Source organism: Fusarium solani (assembly GCF_023522795.1).
Source record: "Fusarium solani strain SB1 chromosome Unknown bctg00000003_1, whole genome shotgun sequence".
In the NCBI taxonomy this organism is placed as follows: domain Eukaryota; kingdom Fungi; phylum Ascomycota; class Sordariomycetes; order Hypocreales; family Nectriaceae; genus Fusarium; species Fusarium solani.
This window is the reverse complement of record NW_027072154.1, coordinates 2,252,226-2,271,739: the sequence shown is the minus strand read 5'-3', so window position 1 is coordinate 2,271,739 and position 19,514 is coordinate 2,252,226. Positions and strand designations below refer to the sequence as shown.

Here is a 19,514-nt window from a genome sequence, read left to right as displayed (position 1 = left end):
ATGAGGGAAAAGCGAGCTGTTTCAATGGCCTGGCCCATTTGCCAGTTTGATAGCTACATCAGGTAGTTTAGATTGGATAGTAGTTGCGTAGAGAGGATGATGGAAATACTTAAAAACTGAGGTTCATTGCCCAGTATCATAGAAAGAATGGTTTTCTCAACACCACGTGAACATAAAATCCAAAGCCACGCAAAATCACCACCATCAATCAGCCAAACTCAGTCTCTCAAGGTATTCATTCAGATCCACCCGCGAGTTCTGAGAGAAAGGTACCGAGCCCCATGCATGCTCCTCATAGCTGTCATGGCCTCTTTCACTATGAGGACAGACCGGGAACAGGGATCTGGCATCATTATCCATGAGACTGCGTAGCATCTCATCTCTTGCTTGAGCGAGAGTGTGGACCGGACGACCCATAGATTCGAGTATCCGAGGAATAAAGTTGCTGTAATAAAGGCTGATTGGGTCTACTTCGATCTGTCGTGCTAGTCGACTCTCCACCGGGTAAAAGTGCCGCCACCGAGTTTGGTTAAACGAATTCATGAGCTTTTCCCGGCCTGAAAGACTATAGTAGTCAAACTGTTGGAGTGTTGTGATGATGGAGTGAATGGGCGGATAGTCATACCAATAAACTGTCCTCACGCCTGCGTTACTCCTCACGTCAAAGTTGAACAGCTCCTCGCAGTTGTTGCTCCACACCTGGGCCGTGACGAGCTAGTCTCCCGTGAGCCGTGTTCCATAGCTTTCTATCACGTACTCTGAGAAGGTAAAAGTGCGAACCCAGCCGTCGCCAAGGGACTTGATCTGAGAGCCCTCGGGATCTGGAACAAAGCAGGAAGACCACTCCTTGACGCCGCTGCCACCCCTGAGCTGCCGCTCAATATCAACAATCATGAACCGAAGTTCCATCCGCCAGGGTTTCAAGGCATTTGTGTTGCCCATGTAGATCTTTGGCATGTGTTCTGATATGATCTCCCAATTGAAGATGCGCTCGTTGTCCTTGGTTGGCGGTGAGCTAAAAGGAAGCCAGACTGGCGTGTCGTACCCTGAAGCCATGTTGAAAGGTTTCTCAAGATGGTTAACAGACGAGTAAAAGGAGGGAGAGGTGGCAGAATACTCGAGGGGTCGTAAGTGATTGAGTTGGATAGCTATCTGCTGTGAATAGGGGGCAGTGGGTGACCTTTTATTCTAGACCCCTGCTCTATACTGGCCATTGTGTTGAGAAGCGCCCAAGGTTGAAAGAGGTGCGCGTTACGCTGTGGCTGAGGTGATGCCACGCTTTTGCTTCTTGACAAGTAACTGTGAACTTGGCGACGCCTCCATGTCATACTTGATGAAGCTTTAGACTCGCTTCTATATTCGAGGAGAGAGCAGAGCTGGGTATAATATATACGTGTACCGTAGATGGTCAGAGTCATTGCCGCTCTCTCGTACACTGGAACTTCTCGTGTTGGTAGATGACCTGAGGAAAAAGGGAGCCTACGGGGAAACACAAAAAAAGATTGAATATGACATCAGTACGGAGGATATCTATGTATCTGTAGAAACCCTAGTTATCAAATGATGTCAAGACTCTGCAGGTTGATGAAAGGCAAATCCCTGACAATGGACGCGTGGCGGACTTGACAACCTAGCTAGGTACGCTGATTCCCTCACAACCCCAGTGAACAAATCTACAGAGCAATCTCGATTTAGTATTTATCCCGAGCCACTGCGGATTTCCGCTGTCCGTCTCCGCACTCCGAACATGACGAACCTGTGTCGTGACGAGTTGAGGCCGACACTGCGGAATTCCGCAAAGACGCCAAACCAACACGGGAATGTGCCCAGCAGACCGTGTGATTGATGTTTCCCTCGCAGAATACTGTAGCCAATGTCTCGGTAGAGGATTTCAGCTATAAAAGGTCCTGGTTCTGGCGTTGATAGCGAGTGCCAGTTCCAAACCACTCTCCCATCATCTACACATTACTTGACCCTTGTATCTCTCCACTCGCCCAGCATGTCCAACAACCAGAACCCCGTCGGCTACCGTGCCTTCGACATCACCAAAACCTCCCACAAGACATCTTACCCTGCCATCTCTCCCTCCAAACCCTCCCTGTCCCAGGCCGGCAAGACTGTTCTCATCACCGGCGGTAGCGGCGGCATTGGCTTTGCCATTGCCCATGCATTCGGCGAGGCTGGCGCAGAAAAGGTCATTATTGTAGGTAGAGACGAGGTCAAGGTTGGCTCGGCGGCGGAGCAGCTCAATAAGCAGAACCAAGGTTCCGGTACCGTCTTCGAGGGCAGGGCCTGCCAGCTTGCCGACTCTGAGAGCATCGATAAGCTCTGGGACAATTTCGAGGCAGAGGGAGTCAATATCGACGTCATTGTGTTGAATGCCGCAATGACTGGTCAGTTTGGTCCCATCGAGAGCCTTGGCTGGAAGAAAGTCTGGCAGGAATTTGAGGTCAACGTTCGGTCGTACCACCAATTCTGTGAGCGACTGCACCAGAATGTCAAAAGCCAAGGAGGCAAGGTAAGTTACCTGACAACTAAGCCCTTTCTCCGCAAGTTTATTGCTTCGATTAACGCAAATACCTTCAGAGGTACATTGTCAATGTTTCAACCTCGGCCATCCACGACTTTCCGGCGGCGTCATACGCGCCAAGCTACTCCCTCACCAAGAACTCGGCTACTCTCCTGCTCCAGCAGATCGCCAGGGAATGGAAGGCATCGGATATTCAGATCGTGAGCTTCCACCCTGGGGCGCTCCTGACCCCAGGCGCCATGTCTTTGGGACTGGATGAGACCTCTCTTCCATGGGACGATAGTAAGTGGATGCCCAGTGAACTGGAATTCAGTTGAGAGCTAACTTTCCACTCAAAGTCAGCCTTCCTGCGTCTGTTGCCGTGTGGGCCGCTTCCGACGAGGCTGCCTTCTTGCATGGCCGGTTCATCTGGGCCCGCTGGGATGTCCAGGAACTCGCTTCGGGCGAGATTAGAGAGCGGCTCGAGAGTGATGAGAAGTTTCTGAGGATTGGGGTTCATGGCCTTGAAACGCCCAAGGAAATAGTGTAAAAAGCCGTCTGTAGTGTTGTACTTGACGCAGATGTCATCTAGTATGCCGGAAGTGATCTGTCCTCCCTCAACCCCCATCTCTTGAGTGTTGCCTTGTCTCCACCAAACCACTCCTCCAAGGCGTCCAAACCGCGATAGGTGGCGCAGATAACCCTACCCAGTTCGTCAAAATCTTCAGGGTCGGCACCTTGCGTGTCATGACCAAAGGTGGACATGGTGAGCTCAAGCCGTCGGGACGTCTTCCATATCTCCCGCCATTCGGCCGCTGATCTGGCCTCCCAGAGAGCGGCCTGGGCCGTGAAGCCAAGCTGAGATACTCTCCCTTCGCAGTCCCAGCCAAGCTTCAAAAAGGTGTATACACCCGAGATTGTCTCGGCAAACACTGCCGTCCGTCTCACGCTTTCCTGCCGTATCCAGTCTGTCCATTCGTTCACTGGCCCAAAGGGGCTGATTGTCTGCCTCAACTTATCCGCCCATGCTGATAACCGAGCTCCGTCACGCTCTGCCTGAGCTTGTTGGGTGATGTCGCTGGTTGAAAAGAGCCGTATGCACTGGTAGATGAGCAGTGCTTGCACAGGAGGGAGTAGATCAAGTTCTATCGGAGGATTGCAGGCCAAGGCAGCTTCAACTGCATCCACCAACAATGATGCTCGCCGTGCAATCTCGGTTTTTACAATTGCCACATTGGCCGGGTTACGCATGGCATGCAAAGCACTCGCGGCGAGAGCGTCCTGAAGGACAGTAGAAGCCCCGACTTGAGTATGGTGAATGAAGGCTGTGTGGCCGGCCTCTGCTAGTGCACAGGCTTGGGCAGCGAGACGTCTTCCTGCATACTCGGAGCGGGCTTGGAACCTGCTGCCTGTTGTGATGGTTCCTTCGTTGGGGTCATTGATGATTGGCGTTTGCTGTGAAGTGCTGTTTGTTGCAGGCGTGATTGCTAGGTCCAGCGGTGACAGAATTCCCCCATGTCCAATGATATCGCTGAGAAGAGACATCATAGCAGGTGACAACGGCGGAGGAATAGAAGGCGTAGAGTTGGTAGAGAAAAGCATGTAATTGGCAGCGTCAGGAGTTCCGATCCAGGATGGATCTTGGTATGGGAAACCCGTGTCTAAGAAGGCATTGTCGACTGGAACCAAGGACAGGGAACTATCACCGCCTTCATTGTTGGATGAACGACTAGGTTCGGGGGCTCCCCAAGGATACACGCAATTAACTCCTCGGGAAATGCATCGTCCACAGCAGGGCAGGCCAAGGTCACATCGTCGCTTCGATACCACACACGCGTTGCATGATTTCCGCCTCGTCGAGAGCTTGGATCGCATGGTGAGGAAAGAGAATGAAGTTGTAAATGGGAGCAAGATTAGCGCGACGAAAAGGCACATGTCACGATGATTACGCGATTGGGCCTGGAGGCACGGAATGGAATAATGCTGCACCGACCCCAGCTATCTCCTTCGGATTGAGGTCCAAGTCAAGACAACTCACTTTCTTCAAAAACCCCAAACATGGTCAACTGAATTCTAGATTCTGCCTAGCTATGGCTTCAACTCGTCGTCCTCGCAGGCGGGTGAGGATAATGCCCACCTACTTCGACTCGAGCAGATGAACCTGAAAGTTGAAAGTGACCGACCCGGTCACGACATTCATGCTGTTCCTCCTCTTCAGATAGTGGAAAGCATCGAGTTTGCTCCTTTCCTCTGGCGTCCCAATCTTCAGCTGCTCAAGAACCTCGGGCACGACCGCATATAGAATCTCGAGATTGCCATCCTCGATCTTGACGGAAATTCCAACAGCGCCCTTGGCACCGAGACGTCGGGTATCTTCAGACTCACGAATACCCACTCCATAGCACGCATCAGCGCCGACTTTGCCAAACAATTGTCCCTGGTAGCTACTCATGAGCTCAGTACAGAATCGTCCCGTTCCTCCAACAAGTTCAGGATATCGTGTCATGGCGTTGAAAATGCGTGCGAGGTTTCGAGTTCTCTGCGTCGTCGATGAAGCATCTTTCTCAACCTCGTCGGCAGCTTCTGCAAAGAGGGCATACATGCGTGCCATGTAGAAAAGCGGAAAGGCCGGCGCAGGAAGATTGCACCCATCAATGCCCCATTCGACATTCTCGGGGTCAAGAGAGAGTTCCTCCACAACCTTCTTGACCTGGAGCTGCATGGGATGGTCTGGCAGGTGATAATCCAAGATATCAGCGCCGAGGCCCTGGGCACCAGCCATCATGGCAACATGCTTGCCACTGCAATTGTTGTGAATACCAGTGGGCTCAAAGTCGGCCTTGATCCAAGCACGGTTCAAGTCCTCAAGAACTGAGGGATGACCGCCGCATCGAAGATACTCTTCCCCAACCTTGATCTTGGCGAGCATGTCTCTGGCGCGGGTGATATGACAGTCCTCGCTGTTGTGGGATGCGCACATAAGAGCGAGGTCAGCGTCGTCAAAGCCAGCCTTTTCAAAGCCTCCAGTTTCAATAACGGCCACTGCTTGGGCAGGCTTTGCGGCGGACCGCACATGGGTAATTCGAGAAGGATTGCCGACAGCGAAGAGGATGTTGCCTTCAACGTCAGTCACAGCGACGTGAACGCCATGAGTGTTTTCGATGATGCCGCCTCTGTCGGTGACGACGCAATCCCGGTCAATCTGTGTGGTCCGAGTCATGCCGGGGTGTCTGTCAAGAGCAGAAGTTCGTGATAGAGTCGTTAGGTATATCACGGGATGAAGTGAGGAGATCTTGCCCAGCTCAGGTGCAACATATTGACCCCAAGTAGTGCTGCACTGCTCCTCGGGAATTCTTTTTACACACGACCAGGTCGAACCTTTATCTTATTTCGAATGACGAGCCAACTTGCACAGGTTACATCAAGTCCTGCAGTGAAAGGAAGGGTAAAAACACACCGCCTCTCAACTACCCCTCTCGGTGAATGACTCCGACTTTCGAGAATCGTTAGACAACTGGGCGTTGGCAACTCCAGATCCAACACCCTGCGTTTGACAACTACTGCTTACAGTGGGTAACGTTAACCCAGCACCAATCGCAACCTTTTTTCCAGCCGCGAACTTCCCTCGACATCTCTTAGGTGCGTGTGGGACAGGTAACTCGATTGGCTCAATGCAACAATGGCATCATATCACAAATGTGACTCAGGAGTGTTGATGAGTCAATTGGACAACGTGACTTGCCTCTGCTGATCTCGATCTCCAAAACTTTCCTAGAATGGCAAATTAAATAATGGAGATAAGCTTTTCTTGCAAGATAGTTTTATTGGATAGTTCTCTTCGGCCACTCGTTTGATCAAGAGGGGAACCATGTGTCTAATCGTCTCAACTGTGATATCTTCTTTGAATTCTTGGCTCACTTCAACGCCTTTACCATTCAGAGTTGGCATCATTCGAAGCCAGCTTTGTAGTCAGCTCAGGAAGAGATGCAGATAGGCCAGGTCGTTTACCACTCTGAAGGCATAATTCACAATACTTGAGCCACTGACTTCATGGAGCCGTATCACATCATCAAACCTGGGCTTAGACACCTCCCCATTGCTCTATCTCACTGTAACTTGTTTAGTCACTCCCCCACACTTATTAAGACGTAGAATTGACACCGTTTGGCAGCGTCAACTTGTCGAACCCCCTTGTGAGAACCTCTTCTCCGCCAGCCAAGAAAAATTCAAACTCGATATCAGGCTGGGCCTCCCTGTACAGCGCATTCTTCTCAGATGCCATCTTGAAGTTGTAGGCCGCCTCTTCATCCGTAATGACCTTTTTGGGGATGCCGTTCGCCGCTGCGGCCTCGGCATGGAGTTGAATCTCGCATGACCGCTCCAGGAGTCCAAACATGAACCCCGCATCATCAACTGTCTCGCCGCATGTGAGCAAGCCGTGATTCATTAGAATTGCCGCCTTCTTGTTTGACCCTAGGGCCTCGGCGATGTTGATGCCCTCTTGAGGCCCAAACACGATCCCGTCGTAGGCATCATAGACGGCAAGAATTCCATGAAAGTTGCAGACATCCTGAGTCAACATATCGAGCGGACGGCCAAATACAGACCAAGCCCTTCCAGAAACTCCATGTGCATGACAAATGGCATGAATATCTGGACGTCGAAGATGGACGGCCGAGTGGATGTAGTACCCGGCCATATTGACAGTTCTCCCACCGGTTGTCGGATTAGGTGAGCCACCAACGATCTCACCAGAAGAAATATCGATGCAAAGCATATCTCCGGCCGTGAGCATGCCAAAATGTCGACTCAGAGGATTCATCCACATCAAATCTGGAAACTCAGGATCTCGGACTGAGATGTGGCCAGATTGACCTTCGACATAGTTTTGACGGGCAAAGTATCGAAAAGTCGCCGCCATATGAGTCAATATGTGCCTGCGGTGCTCCTTGAATGTCGGAAAGATTGGGATGTCTGATGAACTGATCAGTTCTGATCAAGCTTTCCAAAGGGACCAAATGTACCTGGCAAGACATCTCCATGGGAGATTGCCTCCAAGGGCGTCTTTTCCTTTGACTTGGTGCTTTGAGACACCTCCAGAGCCTCGTTTAGGATTACTGCAGAGGGGGTCATTGTGATGTGACAAGTAAAGAATGGGTGTCGAGAGAGAATCAAGGCTCAGTTATTACGAAGATGCCTGGTTCGAAACAAAGTTGGGCAGCACTGGTCTACTTGAGATCTAGATATGCCACAAATCTTAAATGGCCCAGCCAAGGCCCCCCATCCCGTTAGGGCGCCTTCTAAGAACGAATAATCTGCACCACATTGGAAATACTGTCAACCTCGAGATCAGAGTACTGCGACATTTCACATCAACAAACTATTGGAGAGACTAGTGTACAGATACATGTCAATAAAAGGCCAGCCACTCGCTGACAGGCGTGGCAGGCGTGGCAGGCAGCGTATGAGACGGGTCTATGTCATGAGGTCACCAGAGCACCCTCTAATCGCAACGCCTTCTAATAGCTGCGGCGCCCTCTAATCAATTCTTTCGCCTGTGTACCTCAGAGATTGTTTTCAGATAAGCAAATCAGCACATGAAAAACAAGTGAAATCACACCATGATGATCTTGGATCTCCCGGTCCCGGTCCCGAACAGATCCTGTGAGAGAATGAACCCCCTTTCGTCGTCAAAGAGAGTGGCAACTCCCACTCTTCTCCAGACTTCCGGTGATTTTCCTGTTCTTGCCGTGTCTTCTGGTCCAAGCTCAAGAATGAGGCCCGTTGGGCGCTTATCAACGCCGATGTGCAGATAGAGCAGCCTCGCGTTCCCTCTGGGTGCATCCATATCCAACCTCCCGTGAGCGAAAACATGCTCTTGTTCTCCGCTGCCATGACTGACTCCGTCGGTTCCAGCTACAAGTTTGAACATGAAAAATTCTTCGTCATCATTAACACTTTTAGCCCTCACAACCGTTGAGATAGGCCGCACCCAAGCCTTGACCTCGAGATAACCATGTATCTCGTCAGAGGGAGTATCTTCCCTCGAGGGGTACACATCGATAACCTCCATCTTTATCTCTTCAAAGATAAGAGCCAGGGGTTCTGGTACGCTTCGCTTCCCCTTTGGCAGGATTCGGGGATTGAACGAGACGTGTCCGTCCAGCGCACTCCACGACCAACTCGGTGCACGAGAAGCATCAGGCCTCCTGGCTTCTCCATAGGGAAAGATCCAAAAGAGTTCCTCTTTTATCTTGTGCCTCCACATGCCTGCAAATCTGATGTACTCCCACTTGGTGGTACTCATCATCTCCTCGGCCACACTCTGGATTGCGATGAGCTTGTCCTTGCCCTTGGTTAAGTTTCTTGGGCAATACTGCATCAAGCACCACTGCCAATAATCATAAAGCGTATCCCAAGACGTCGAGGGATCTCTGGGCCAGAGTATTCTGGTCATCAGGGCGTAGTGGGCAGCTGGTTCGTTCTCTTCAGACTTGATGCAGGAGCGGCATTCAAAGAAGATCTTGTTGCTACAAAAGTGTATGAGCCTCGTCGAGAGGCTTCTCTCTTGCATTGCCCAAGTCCTGGTGTTCCACTTGGAATTGTTGATGGCGTATGTTGGGAATGAATCTTCATAGTGTTGACGACGGTAGAAGACTATATATCTATTCCGGCCATGCCCAGATGGTGAGCTTTCTTGGTCATACTCAAGGGAGTAGTGAATCTTTGCAGCCAGGGTCTTTTTGAAGTCACGGTCAAGGAATCCGTCATGCGTTGACGTGGCTGAAGATGCGACGATGGTTACTACGGCGTGGCGATACACGAGATGCATCTTGACAGCCTCTCGCTTCCAATCATCGGCCGAGTTTTGGATGATGCAGAGTGAGTCGATCCAAAGATACGGGATCCCGAGTCGAATGCATACCCGTGCCGCATCAGCAAAGTTCTTGGGTAGGTCAGTCGGCTCTATATTCTGCCGGAGCTGCTCAAGATTTGACTGAAACGTCTGTAAAGGAGGTGACGTAGATATATCTCCCCACATATGACTGAGTGCGGCAAATCGAGATGCTGGTTTGAAAGCAGAGCTGGTTATGTCAACCAGTCGCATCTTGAAGGAGCTGCCATTTGCAGTCACCTCCAACAGTCTGGTTGGTACCCATGGCTCCAACGGACTATTGCAGGATGAATGATTGCCAATGCAATCATCTATCCAACCCTTCATAATTCTTGTCGTGTCTTGGCAAAGAGTTTCCAAACTAGGAAGCCTCCTCCTAAAGCTCTCATCATCTGCCTCGAGATCTTACAGCGAATCATTATTAGCGATTGTCTCTGAAGGTGAAGGTGACTTACCGGGAGAATCAAAGACAGACATTTCAAGAATAGACCCAGACCAAAATTCGGTACCCGTTTCGCTCCTCAAAGGACGTGTTGCTGGCCCGTACTTCAGCCACAGCGAGTGTACCATTCCATTATACTGCGGAGGTTGTCCCTCGAGGGAGAAGCTATCCGATTCATGGAGGGGCTTGAAAGGCATCAAGTGAAGAGTAGCCGTGATGGCGATTCTTCGATCCCAATTCATCTTCAGAGACAGATCTTGCCCAGTGTCGTGATCCCAGAAAGGGTGCGTGTCGTTCTCGTCGTTGCGCCAAGCGGCCAAGGACCCGACTGAGATCAGAGCATGACGGAAGAGATTGCAGAGTTTGCATCCACTAGCAGCCGAAGCTGCAAGGCCAGGATAGTCTGGGTATACATCTTCTCGTCTATATGTCGTGTGGATATAGGTAGCCTCGTCGGTCTTTTTGCGGTCGGGCACCAGGGGTTTACATATTTCGCAAGGCCACTCTGCCGGTGATCCAAGAACATCTGGAAGTCTTTGAGGATCCATTGTCGCCAAGGTCTTTAAGAAAAAGTGCATGTTTCTTCTTCCGTCAAACTTCACGATGCTGCTGCCTTGTTGAGTGAATTCATGGTCGTGAGGGGTCATTAACCTCAGGTCAAGTTCAGCCAATGGTTGAAAAGTGCATATGTACGAATTAAAATGGTTAATCGAAGTTGAGGATAAGTTACTAAGCAGTGATCTTGTGGTCTTATCAATGTACCTCAGCTGAAAAAACTCTGAGTCTGGGCGAGGATTTCTAGTCGCTGTCAGCCCGCCACAGCATTCGTAACAGTTTCCCCATTCCTCGCACGGAGCGGCCCGTAGTTTAGCTTCGGGTCGGTAGTTGAGATGCAGTTCATGTAAGCTAAACTCAGCTCGTCTTGGGCGGAGGTATGTGACTGCAAATCTATCTCTGTGAAAGCCAATAATCACAACACGGTGAGCCTGAGGCTGGCTGAAATACGTGATCAGCATCTCAATGTTTCAGCGCAACTGAGGGGTTCAACCCGCGTGTAGATCACCGATTGGGCACAGCATTTTGTGGCGTGGCCAAAAGCTGTTTGTCACCTCGGTCTAGATCGAACTATTGAGTAAACCCCGGTCATTTGGCTATGCATTCTCACCATAGCCTCCGCGCCGAGATATCACAATACGAACAAACACAGTGCTAGGAATGAGAAAGTTGAGACATAGTTCCCTATCAGACTAGAATCACCCATAACTATAAATAAGTGTTGTGTTCCCAGACCTCTTCCACTCCAAGTTAAGCATCCACAATCTCAATCTTTTCTACTCTGACCACACACATCGTCACTTTCATATTGTCCCCAGCCATGGCACAAGCACAGAACCAGCAGAGCCTGCTCCAGCTTGGCATGGAACAAGTCGGCTGGTTCAAGTCCAAGAAGATTCCTGTGCACACTCCCGGAGAGGTTGAGTATGAGAGAGCCGTCGCAAACAGCAACCTCTTGTACCGCTTCGCTAGACCAGCCTGCGTACTCCAGCCCGAACACAACTCTCACATCCGCATTATCATCGCCCGTGCCAAGGAGAAGAAGCTGCCTGTTTGCATCAAGAATGGCGGCCATTCTTATGCAGGCTTTTCCACCATCAATGATGGTCTCTTGATTGACCTGGTCAACATGAAGAGGGTCGACCTTGATATGGAGAAAAAGACCGTCACGATGCAGGCCGGTGCTCAATGGGGCCATGCCTACAAGGAGCTCATCAACGATCATCATGACGGGTGGATCATCAATGGCGGGCGATGCCCTACTGTTGGAGTGAGCGGCTTCACCCTCGGTGGCGGTCTTGGCCCTTTTACTCGAAGCTTCGGAATGGGTAGCGACACCTTGCTCGAAGCCACCATCATCACGGCTGCTGGGGAGACTGTCACTGTCAAGAACACTGGAAACGCAAAGAAGGAGGAGCAAGATCTGTTCTGGGCACTCTGCGGTGCTGGTGGTGGCAACTTTGGTGTTGTCGTCGAACTCAAGATGAAGCTTCAAGAGCTGCACGGAAAGGATGTTGTTGCTGGGAGGTTTACATGGTCGCCCAAGCACTGCGAAAAAGCCCAAAAGGACTTTATGGACACCATGGTCAAGTTTTACACCACCAACTGGCCCAACGAGATGACCATCGACAGTTCGTGGCTGTGCGATCTCAAGGATGGGAGGGAAGATCCTGCAGTTCGGTTCCTGGTTTACTACAACGGCACCGAACCCCAGTTTGATGAGCTGATTGATCGGCATCTCGGAGGCGTCAACGAAGATGGGAAAGAGAAGAAACTGCCAAAGCAGCTGAAGAGACGTACACTGCAAGAAAAGTCGACGAGGTTCCTTCACGAGACCCTTGTCTCTCAGTGGTCAGAGGAGACCATCAGGGCGTTCCCCTCGAACCCATCCTACAAGGTCTACACATCATTCGTCTTTGGGAACGGGAAAGACGAGATCCAAAAGATCACTGAGATCATCAAGAAAGAGATGGAAGAGTTCAGAGAGAAATTCAAGGGCGAGCAGGGTCTGCTTCAGGTCACATGGATCCATTGCGGAGGCAAGGCGGGCGAGAAGCAGCCTGATGAATCGGCTTATCCCTGGCGCGGAGGCGTCTACCACGCATACATCATGATTGACTGGCAGGAGAAGTTCCTCGAGCTCGACATGAGGGGCTTCTTGGAAAAGATGAATGAGAAGCTGAGGCCCTTCTCCCACTCGCAGCGAGCCGTCTTCATCAACTTTGCCGACCCAGCTCTCAAGAAGGACGCCCATGAGGAGGCATACTACGGACTCAACAAGGAGAGGCTGCGCAAGATCAAGGCCGTTTGGGACAAGGACAATTTCTTTGGCTGGTCTCAGGGCGTCCAACTTCCGGAGAAGGTGGTGCATCGCGAAGGGGACGAGTGCGCAGACGTGGCCGGTCATGAAGAGTTCGTGGAGGCAAAGGAACTGTTGGACAAGATTGCCAAGCGTCAGTGGGAGACCTTCACGGCGCCTCCTGCTAACGCGCTCGTCGGAGGTGTTCAGGGTGTTACTGGCTTTGCGTTTTGAGTCTGAGACAAGGGCGTTGATCATCTATCTCATTGACGGGGTAACCAATTGCTAGAAACATCAAAAATATGGTACCAATGACAATGTTGGTCAATAAGCAAACTGTCTTCTTGGCGTCAAAAAATGGTAGAGTGGCGCATCTGCCACCAACAAACAACAATCTCCTCAACCCCTCGCAGATGAACCAACTCCAGCTTCGTCAATGATTTCCCCGTCTGTCTCTCCGTCAACTTGATGCCCAATGTGTTGCGCCGCTTCTCGCGCCGTATGGCTCCCTACTTCTGTGCCACTCGTCTGCGAATTCTCTCTCTGTGGCGACTTCTCCTCTTTGCCTTTGTCACTTGGACTCTCGTTGACACTCTACTCATCCATCGCCGTCTTGATGCGGCTGGACAAACTTACTTGAAGCCACAGAGCCCCGTTCGCGTGTACATTGCAAGTCTGCACTGGAACAACGAGCGCATTCTTCGCGACTCTTGGAACCAAGGCCTTCTCGATCTTGTATCAGTACTACGACACATTTGCGCTGAGGGATTCTGACGGCCATGAGCATGCGACGCAGACGTGGCCGTACTTTCGGTCATCCAAGTCGAGAGCTGCCATGAAGCGAAGCGAACCTGTTCCTGTCAGCAGCTGCTGGAACGGCATGGGTAAGATAGCCCTCATATCTCTAGACTAAGCTTTTTAGTAAGAGGCTAATTAACACTCTCTTTAGTCTTTATGCCTGCAGCTTCATTTGTTGGTGATCAGGGACTCACCTTCAGAGCCATCGACGACTCTCGCAGCAAAACATCTCGAGGGCTCCGAGTGTTGCCTCATTCACGCTGACAACCCAGAGTCAGAGACGAGGTGTGTTTACCTCAACCCTAACGTCCGTGTCGGATATGACCGCTGCGCCTATGAGCTGGTTCACTCTAGCGGATCCTGGCTCACCCACAGTCAGATCTTGTACGGCCTGTGGAAGAATAGGCTGACAAGGTGGTTCACAACGCCGTGGTTTAAGGAGTGGTGGGTTCGTAGTTTAGAGAGTGAGTGGCAGAGGCAGAATCCTGGCCGCAGTGAAAACGGGACGATGTGCATCATCAACGAGATGCAGGTGCTTGTTCATAACGGCTGGGCCCATGTTTGAATGATGCTTTCAGATAGGCAGAGTGGGCCAAATGTTAATTTCAAGTTCATTCAATCACAGAGTTGCTTGGTTTATAGCGAGACAACTTCTAGCCAGAGTAGAGACACATGAAGCTTGTCCTGTGTCACCTGTATTTGGCTATCATCGTAATCCCGGCTGCCAACATACTTGCCTTTTTGTAATCAGCTCTTCGACAGTCAACTATCTCATGTTCCTTTAAGAGGCCTTCCTTGAACGGTCAGGCATGGGCCTCTAGACCCACTGCTCTAAGTCTATAGTTGTGGAACTAAAGCCCTACGTCCACTAATTAAGGCAACTTTGAAGTCGTCGAGAGACTATTGAATGAGATGGTATTTAACAGAGGTTCCCAGGTTAACTGTAACTTCTCCGGGGGAGTTTTACTGCCAAGTGTGTTGATTTTCAGCAATTCTACAGCTTGTCAAGTTGTTAAGCCGCATAAAGCACAGGGAGCTCAGGAGTGATGGCAGATTTTCCACAGTCCCGCGTCAAAAGAATTAGCACAGAATTCACATTAAAAACAATTCAAAAATTTGAGCCTAGATTTATCAAGTTCAATGGAGTTAATACATATGCTGGATAGTTTTCACGGAATCCTCTAGTTGGTCCAACCAGAACACCTGGGTACAACGGGTTACCCGCAGCAAGCAGAAGCAAACACTCCTTGAATACCTAACCAATCACACGGCGGCAGGATTCCAGTCCATTTGTTGGTTCATCGTCGGCATTTCTTGCAGGCAATCTTGGTGGTGTGGGGTTTGAGCCCTGGTTGTACTCGGGAGGAACCTGTTGGATCGTTGGATAGGTGCTCCGATTTGTCCAGAGACAGTCTCAGATAGATCTCTTTCGATTTCTGGGTGCTGATTGGCTTGTTGGCACTTTGAGGCTGTCTGCAACCAGTTGTCAACTGAGCAGTTTGTGTCAACGGTTCATGGGTTGAGAGTGACACAGCGTACACTGAAAGGATTTAAGGATATTTGAATCTTGTTTGAGATTTAAGTTATGCTGCATGTTTTCCTTATGCAGGTCATCCTTCAGGTAGAGTTGGTTCCGTCAATACGCTTTGTTTGGAAGAAATAGTAAGACTTGCAATGGTGTCACGGACAGTAACGACTTGGGCTTGTTTGACAAAACATGAGCATTCATGGTACGTTATGAAGAGGAGTAGACCGTAAAATACTCGAGTAAACCATGAAGAACAAATATGCTTAAGAGAACATGAGTGAGAGTTCTCTAAGTTCCCAATGTTGACATCCTTGTGTGTAGGGTAGAGCCACTATCTTTCACTTCATCTCAGATCGTCACGATGAAAGACATAAAATATTGGTCTCAAATTAAGTATACAAGGTATGTAGAATCACAGACTCTTAATTGAAGTACCAAGTGAGCGTATGTCTTCTTGTCAACTCAGAAGAATGTTCTTTTCCTCAGTTACAGACAACACCTTCATATCCACCCCAGACCTTTTCGCAGCTATTCACACTCGAATCTATCAACCGCCACAATGACAGTCAAGGTGTGGTATTGCCCCATAAAACCAGACAGGGGTCATGTTCAAAAACAAACCAATGCCAGCGAATTGTGGGCCGCGCAAGCCTTCGGGCATATACGAAAGTGACTAGTAAACAAGCAAGGCACCGATCAAGATCCATCTTCGAAACAAGCCCAAATCTCGGTGTACGACTCATGAATCTGTTCAGCCGCATGCGAAAATAGATTGTCTCTGATTCGGACGACAATTGCAGACCGGTCATTTCCGTTGGGGTCTTTCTGCCGGGCTCCACGTGGAGTGTGGCTAATGTAGGAACCCGGCGGGAAGCGATTCAATTCCCGTTCATCTCCGGCCAAGGAGTGTCTATTCTGAGCCTTGAATTTCAGACACGTCGACTTTCCTCCTCCGGCTCCGAAGCGGGCGAGACAGAGTCAAAGACGCAAGGCTGGCCTGATCTCATGGCGGCTCGAGCTGCGAGGTGCGGCTGTGGCTGCGGGCGCAAAGGATGGCTTTGCCTGAAAACCCATCTGGCATCCGGTAGACCTCTTTGGTCACGGGAGACGCCAGCATGCGCGTCCTGACTTGTCAATTCGTCAGATAGATTGCTTGTCGTGTGGGGCCGGAGAGGCTGAACAGAATGCCATGTATACATATTGCCAGGGATCCAGCTTCAACGCACGACGCATGCGGCAATTTGCAACGGGCATGACGTCTTGTGTGTGAATTCTCAGAAGAACTCAGATTCCAGGCGGCCGACCTTTGATGTGACCGTTTGCTTTTTGCGGGGGGCTGGACGGAACTTGACGGGCTGAAAGATGGCCAATGTCTCAAGTCAAGGGCCCTTGTCTCTTCATCAGGTTTATGTCGCGCATATGAGCGATTCGCCTCGCCTCGCCTGAGATGCCCGATCCGACGTAGCTGAACGGAGAAAAAAAAAAGTTGGCCTGACTGTGGCAAGGGTCTTTCTGTCTTGTGCGACATGCAACCTTGCAGCGCATCATCTAACATTGGCTGGTCGCCTAGATCCTAGGATCCTAGTCCCTACCTTACCCCCACCCCGTCGAACTTGGCGCCTCGGGAGTTGTTCTGGTGTCTGGGGAAGAAGAAGAGGGCCGGTCGAGCTAGGGTGTGTGTGTGTGTGTGTGGTGATGTGTCCAGGGGAGGGATCGTTGACGAGATCTTGCCCCTTGTAGCCGCTCAAACCCCCTTGTTTCTCACCCATCCTGCCATCTCATCGCACTGCTCTCCTCCCTCTGCAACCCGATCTGCATCCACCATGATCTGAGCCCGGGATGCTCGGCGGACATGGCATGCCGTGAAGGAATAAGCGCCCACTCCATCTCTGTGCGACAGAAGAGGACCTTTGACACCTGTAAAGACACACTGGCATCCATCCAAGCATTCTAGACCTCCGGATCTGAGACAGGCAGGCCAGATGCTTGCTTGCCTGCTTCATCACCACCCACTCCAGTCGGCACCTTTCCACTTCCCGGCCCCCATTCGCCCGATCCGCCGAGCAGTCTATTCCTCATGGCCCCTTCCACTCATTGAAACACGCGTAGACCCAGACACAATTACCCATTGTCGCGTGAGCTCTGTCTTGGCTTGAGACATGTCACCATCAAAGATCGAAAGATGAGTCTCAGAAACTGACTTGATTGCCGGCTTCAGCCTCTCTCATCAGGCTACCCGAATTCCTCGGCCTCGGCAATTGGCAGCGGAACAAGTCGTCCTCCCCCTTCTCACAGCCCATGACCTGATCCCACCAGAATGTCTTGGGCGTCGTCCCCCATTGAGACACCTGGATGTTCTCGCACAGCATCAACAGCCCCCCGGCCCGCACGTCATCCATGCTATGCCATGCCATGTCACTTCGATCCGCGCCGCACGTACCCCGGCTTTTCTGCAGATGGCTTGTAGATACCCGTAGGGCCCTCCTTGTTTTTAGAGGCGGCTGTGGCGGATTCTTTGTTGACCGGATATCCGACCGGATGCACCATGGCACATCATGGACAACTCACGCATTGGCGTCAACGCCATCATCATTGAGGTCAACAGTGTGAATGAGCACGACACGGAGTGGACTGTCCGAGGCTATCAGATGTAGAGATAAAGAAAATGTTCAATTTAGTGCTAGATTACAGTACAATTTTGTTGCGCGGGATATAGTAACGATTGCCGTGATAGTTCCTTTTTTCATCTTGTTTGTCCCCACCCGCCACCAAAAAACGCCTGATGAGTGAATGATATCCAATCCCAATCTAGTATGCCGCGAATCCTTTGTGATATTCGTGCCGGGCCGACCAGCCCCCTCATGCATCATCCTCCACCGTAGGCCTCTTGTACGATGAGCCCTCGTCCGATCCATTGGACACGCTGCCAGAATCGTGGTTGCCCTTCTCCTTGTTGTCCCACACTGAGCTGGCCGCCGTTACCGATCCGCTGCTGTTGGCATGCTCCGCCAGCTTCTTGGCAGCCGAGAAGATCGAAAAGTCCTGGGTGATGCTTGTCACGATGCTGTTGCCATCCTGGGTCTCGGTCGTCTTCTCCGTCTTGCTGTGCTTAGTGTCGAGGTTGAGGCGGCGAAGGGCCTCGCTAATGCGGTCGCGCTTAGCCTGCTCTGACTCAGGCGCAGGAGATGTAGTCTTCTGCTCCGGCTTGAGGACAGGCGATGGTGGCTCAGCACCGGGGTGACGTCCGGTCTCGAGGAAGCTAGCCTTCTCAGCCTCCTCACGGGCAGTCTCCTCCTTGTGCTGCTTCATCTTCTCATCGAGAGTCTTGGGTGCGGTAGGGTCGGGTACTGGCTTGGGCTCCTTCTTCTCACGACGGGTGAGCTCAACTTCAAGGACACGGGTGCCCATGGGCACCTTGGACTTGAGGCCATCGTCGTCGCGGTCATAGTAGAGGGCCCAGATACCAGGGAGCTCTTCGACGGCGCAGAAGCCCTCCCAGCCTTCGCATGTCATGCGACGGTCCTGCTTGGTGCAGTCAAAGGGGCCGGTAATGTGGCCCTCAGTATCGGCACGGACGCCATACTTGACCTGGTAAGTGTTCTTGTCGACGTAGATCCAGTTCAGGAAGGGAGGGTCATCACTGATGGTGGTGACAAGGCCTTCGTACTCGGTATCAGGGAAGGGGAGGAAGTATCCTGAGAAGGCATAGCCTTTGCTGACGTTGTTCTTGGGGTCGTGGTTATACAACGGGTGTTCATTGGCGATGTAAAGCTACGAGACATCATGTCAGCCATGCCATTGTCAAGAGTGTATTGAAGTCAATCTACCTTTGAGTCCTTGAGAACAACCAACTTGTTGTTGATGTCACGGCTTCTGATGGAAGGCTTGACACAAGAGACGACCAAGTTGCATCGTCGACCACGATGCTCTTCACGCTTGGACTTTGCCTGACTCTGTCGGATAGCCTCTTGTGTGCCCAGCATGGCCGGGCACACGGTGAGGGCGAGGAGCATGGGGACGGACATGACGACGGCTTGCGGGTCGTCCTTCTGGACTGCTTCCTTGAGCTTGTCGACTTCTTCGAGGAGTTTCTGCTTGCAGAGGCCGCCAAAGAGTTGCTGAAGAGTGCTCTGGGTTGAGTTCTCGGGTGCGTTCTGACTCTGGCTTGAGCTGTCTGGCGTGTTCGGTGGTTGGGAAGTGGAGTTGCAAGATGAGGAGGACGAGGGCGATGGAGACGACATTGATGTCGCCCGGGGTCACGTTTGACGTACGTACGTGAGGCGATATTCACGGCGGCAAAAAAAAAACAAACCGGGAAAAACAAAACAAGGAAGTTGTCTCGAGAGAGTATGCAAGACACGATGCAGGAGGAGAAGAAGGAGGGAAGACTTCTTCCGGGGTAATCTCTGAAAGAGATTATACAAAAGTGGTACCCTATTTATGGATAGAAGCAGCCAATGGAAGAGCTGAAGACACCCCCAGACGCCT

The 19,514-nt window shown here is 51.2% G+C and overlaps 8 protein-coding genes across 8 annotated transcripts; 2 read left to right on the top strand and 6 right to left on the bottom strand.

Annotated features, from left to right (window-relative positions):
• Window positions 1-714: 714 nt before the first annotated feature.
• On the bottom strand, window positions 715-1,056 carry MRS44_006273 (uncharacterized protein; the record flags this gene model as incomplete). Its single annotated transcript, XM_046280541.2, has 1 exon — window positions 715-1,056. The coding sequence occupies one exon, from the start codon at window positions 1,054-1,056 to the stop codon at window positions 715-717; it is 342 nt and encodes a 113-aa protein (XP_046140136.2).
• Window positions 1,057-1,999: 943 nt separating this feature from the next.
• Window positions 2,000-3,059, top strand: MRS44_006272 (uncharacterized protein; the record flags this gene model as incomplete). Its single annotated transcript, XM_046279281.2, has 3 exons — window positions 2,000-2,518; window positions 2,587-2,812; window positions 2,869-3,059. The coding sequence occupies 3 exons, from the start codon at window positions 2,000-2,002 to the stop codon at window positions 3,057-3,059; spliced, it is 936 nt and encodes a 311-aa protein (XP_046140137.1).
• A 38-nt stretch (window positions 3,060-3,097) lies between these two features.
• Window positions 3,098-4,384, bottom strand: MRS44_006271 (uncharacterized protein; the record flags this gene model as incomplete). Its single annotated transcript, XM_046268270.2, has 1 exon — window positions 3,098-4,384. One exon carries the CDS (start codon window positions 4,382-4,384, stop codon window positions 3,098-3,100), a length of 1,287 nt encoding a protein of 428 aa, XP_046140138.1.
• A 262-nt stretch (window positions 4,385-4,646) lies between these two features.
• MRS44_006270 (uncharacterized protein) lies at window positions 4,647-5,729 on the bottom strand (the record flags this gene model as incomplete). Its single annotated transcript, XM_046274649.2, has 1 exon — window positions 4,647-5,729. One exon carries the CDS (start codon window positions 5,727-5,729, stop codon window positions 4,647-4,649), a length of 1,083 nt encoding a protein of 360 aa, XP_046140139.2.
• A 921-nt stretch (window positions 5,730-6,650) lies between these two features.
• On the bottom strand, window positions 6,651-7,642 carry MRS44_006269 (uncharacterized protein; the record flags this gene model as incomplete). Its single annotated transcript, XM_046271973.2, has 2 exons — window positions 6,651-7,483; window positions 7,534-7,642. 2 exons carry the CDS (start codon window positions 7,640-7,642, stop codon window positions 6,651-6,653), a joined length of 942 nt encoding a protein of 313 aa, XP_046140140.1.
• Window positions 7,643-8,123: 481 nt separating this feature from the next.
• On the bottom strand, window positions 8,124-10,394 carry MRS44_006268 (uncharacterized protein; the record flags this gene model as incomplete). Its single annotated transcript, XM_065621705.1, has 2 exons — window positions 8,124-9,627; window positions 9,814-10,394. The coding sequence occupies 2 exons, from the start codon at window positions 10,392-10,394 to the stop codon at window positions 8,124-8,126; spliced, it is 2,085 nt and encodes a 694-aa protein (XP_065477777.1).
• Window positions 10,395-11,221: 827 nt separating this feature from the next.
• Window positions 11,222-13,474, top strand: MRS44_006267 (uncharacterized protein; the record flags this gene model as incomplete). The annotated part of the gene is made up of 2 exons (XM_046274650.2): window positions 11,222-12,927; window positions 13,129-13,474. The coding sequence occupies 2 exons, from the start codon at window positions 11,222-11,224 to the stop codon at window positions 13,472-13,474; spliced, it is 2,052 nt and encodes a 683-aa protein (XP_046140142.2).
• Window positions 13,475-17,885: 4,411 nt separating this feature from the next.
• Window positions 17,886-19,267, bottom strand: MRS44_006266 (uncharacterized protein; the record flags this gene model as incomplete). Its single annotated transcript, XM_046274651.2, has 2 exons — window positions 17,886-18,797; window positions 18,854-19,267. The coding sequence occupies 2 exons, from the start codon at window positions 19,265-19,267 to the stop codon at window positions 17,886-17,888; spliced, it is 1,326 nt and encodes a 441-aa protein (XP_046140144.1).
• Between the last annotated feature and the right edge of the window lie 247 nt (window positions 19,268-19,514).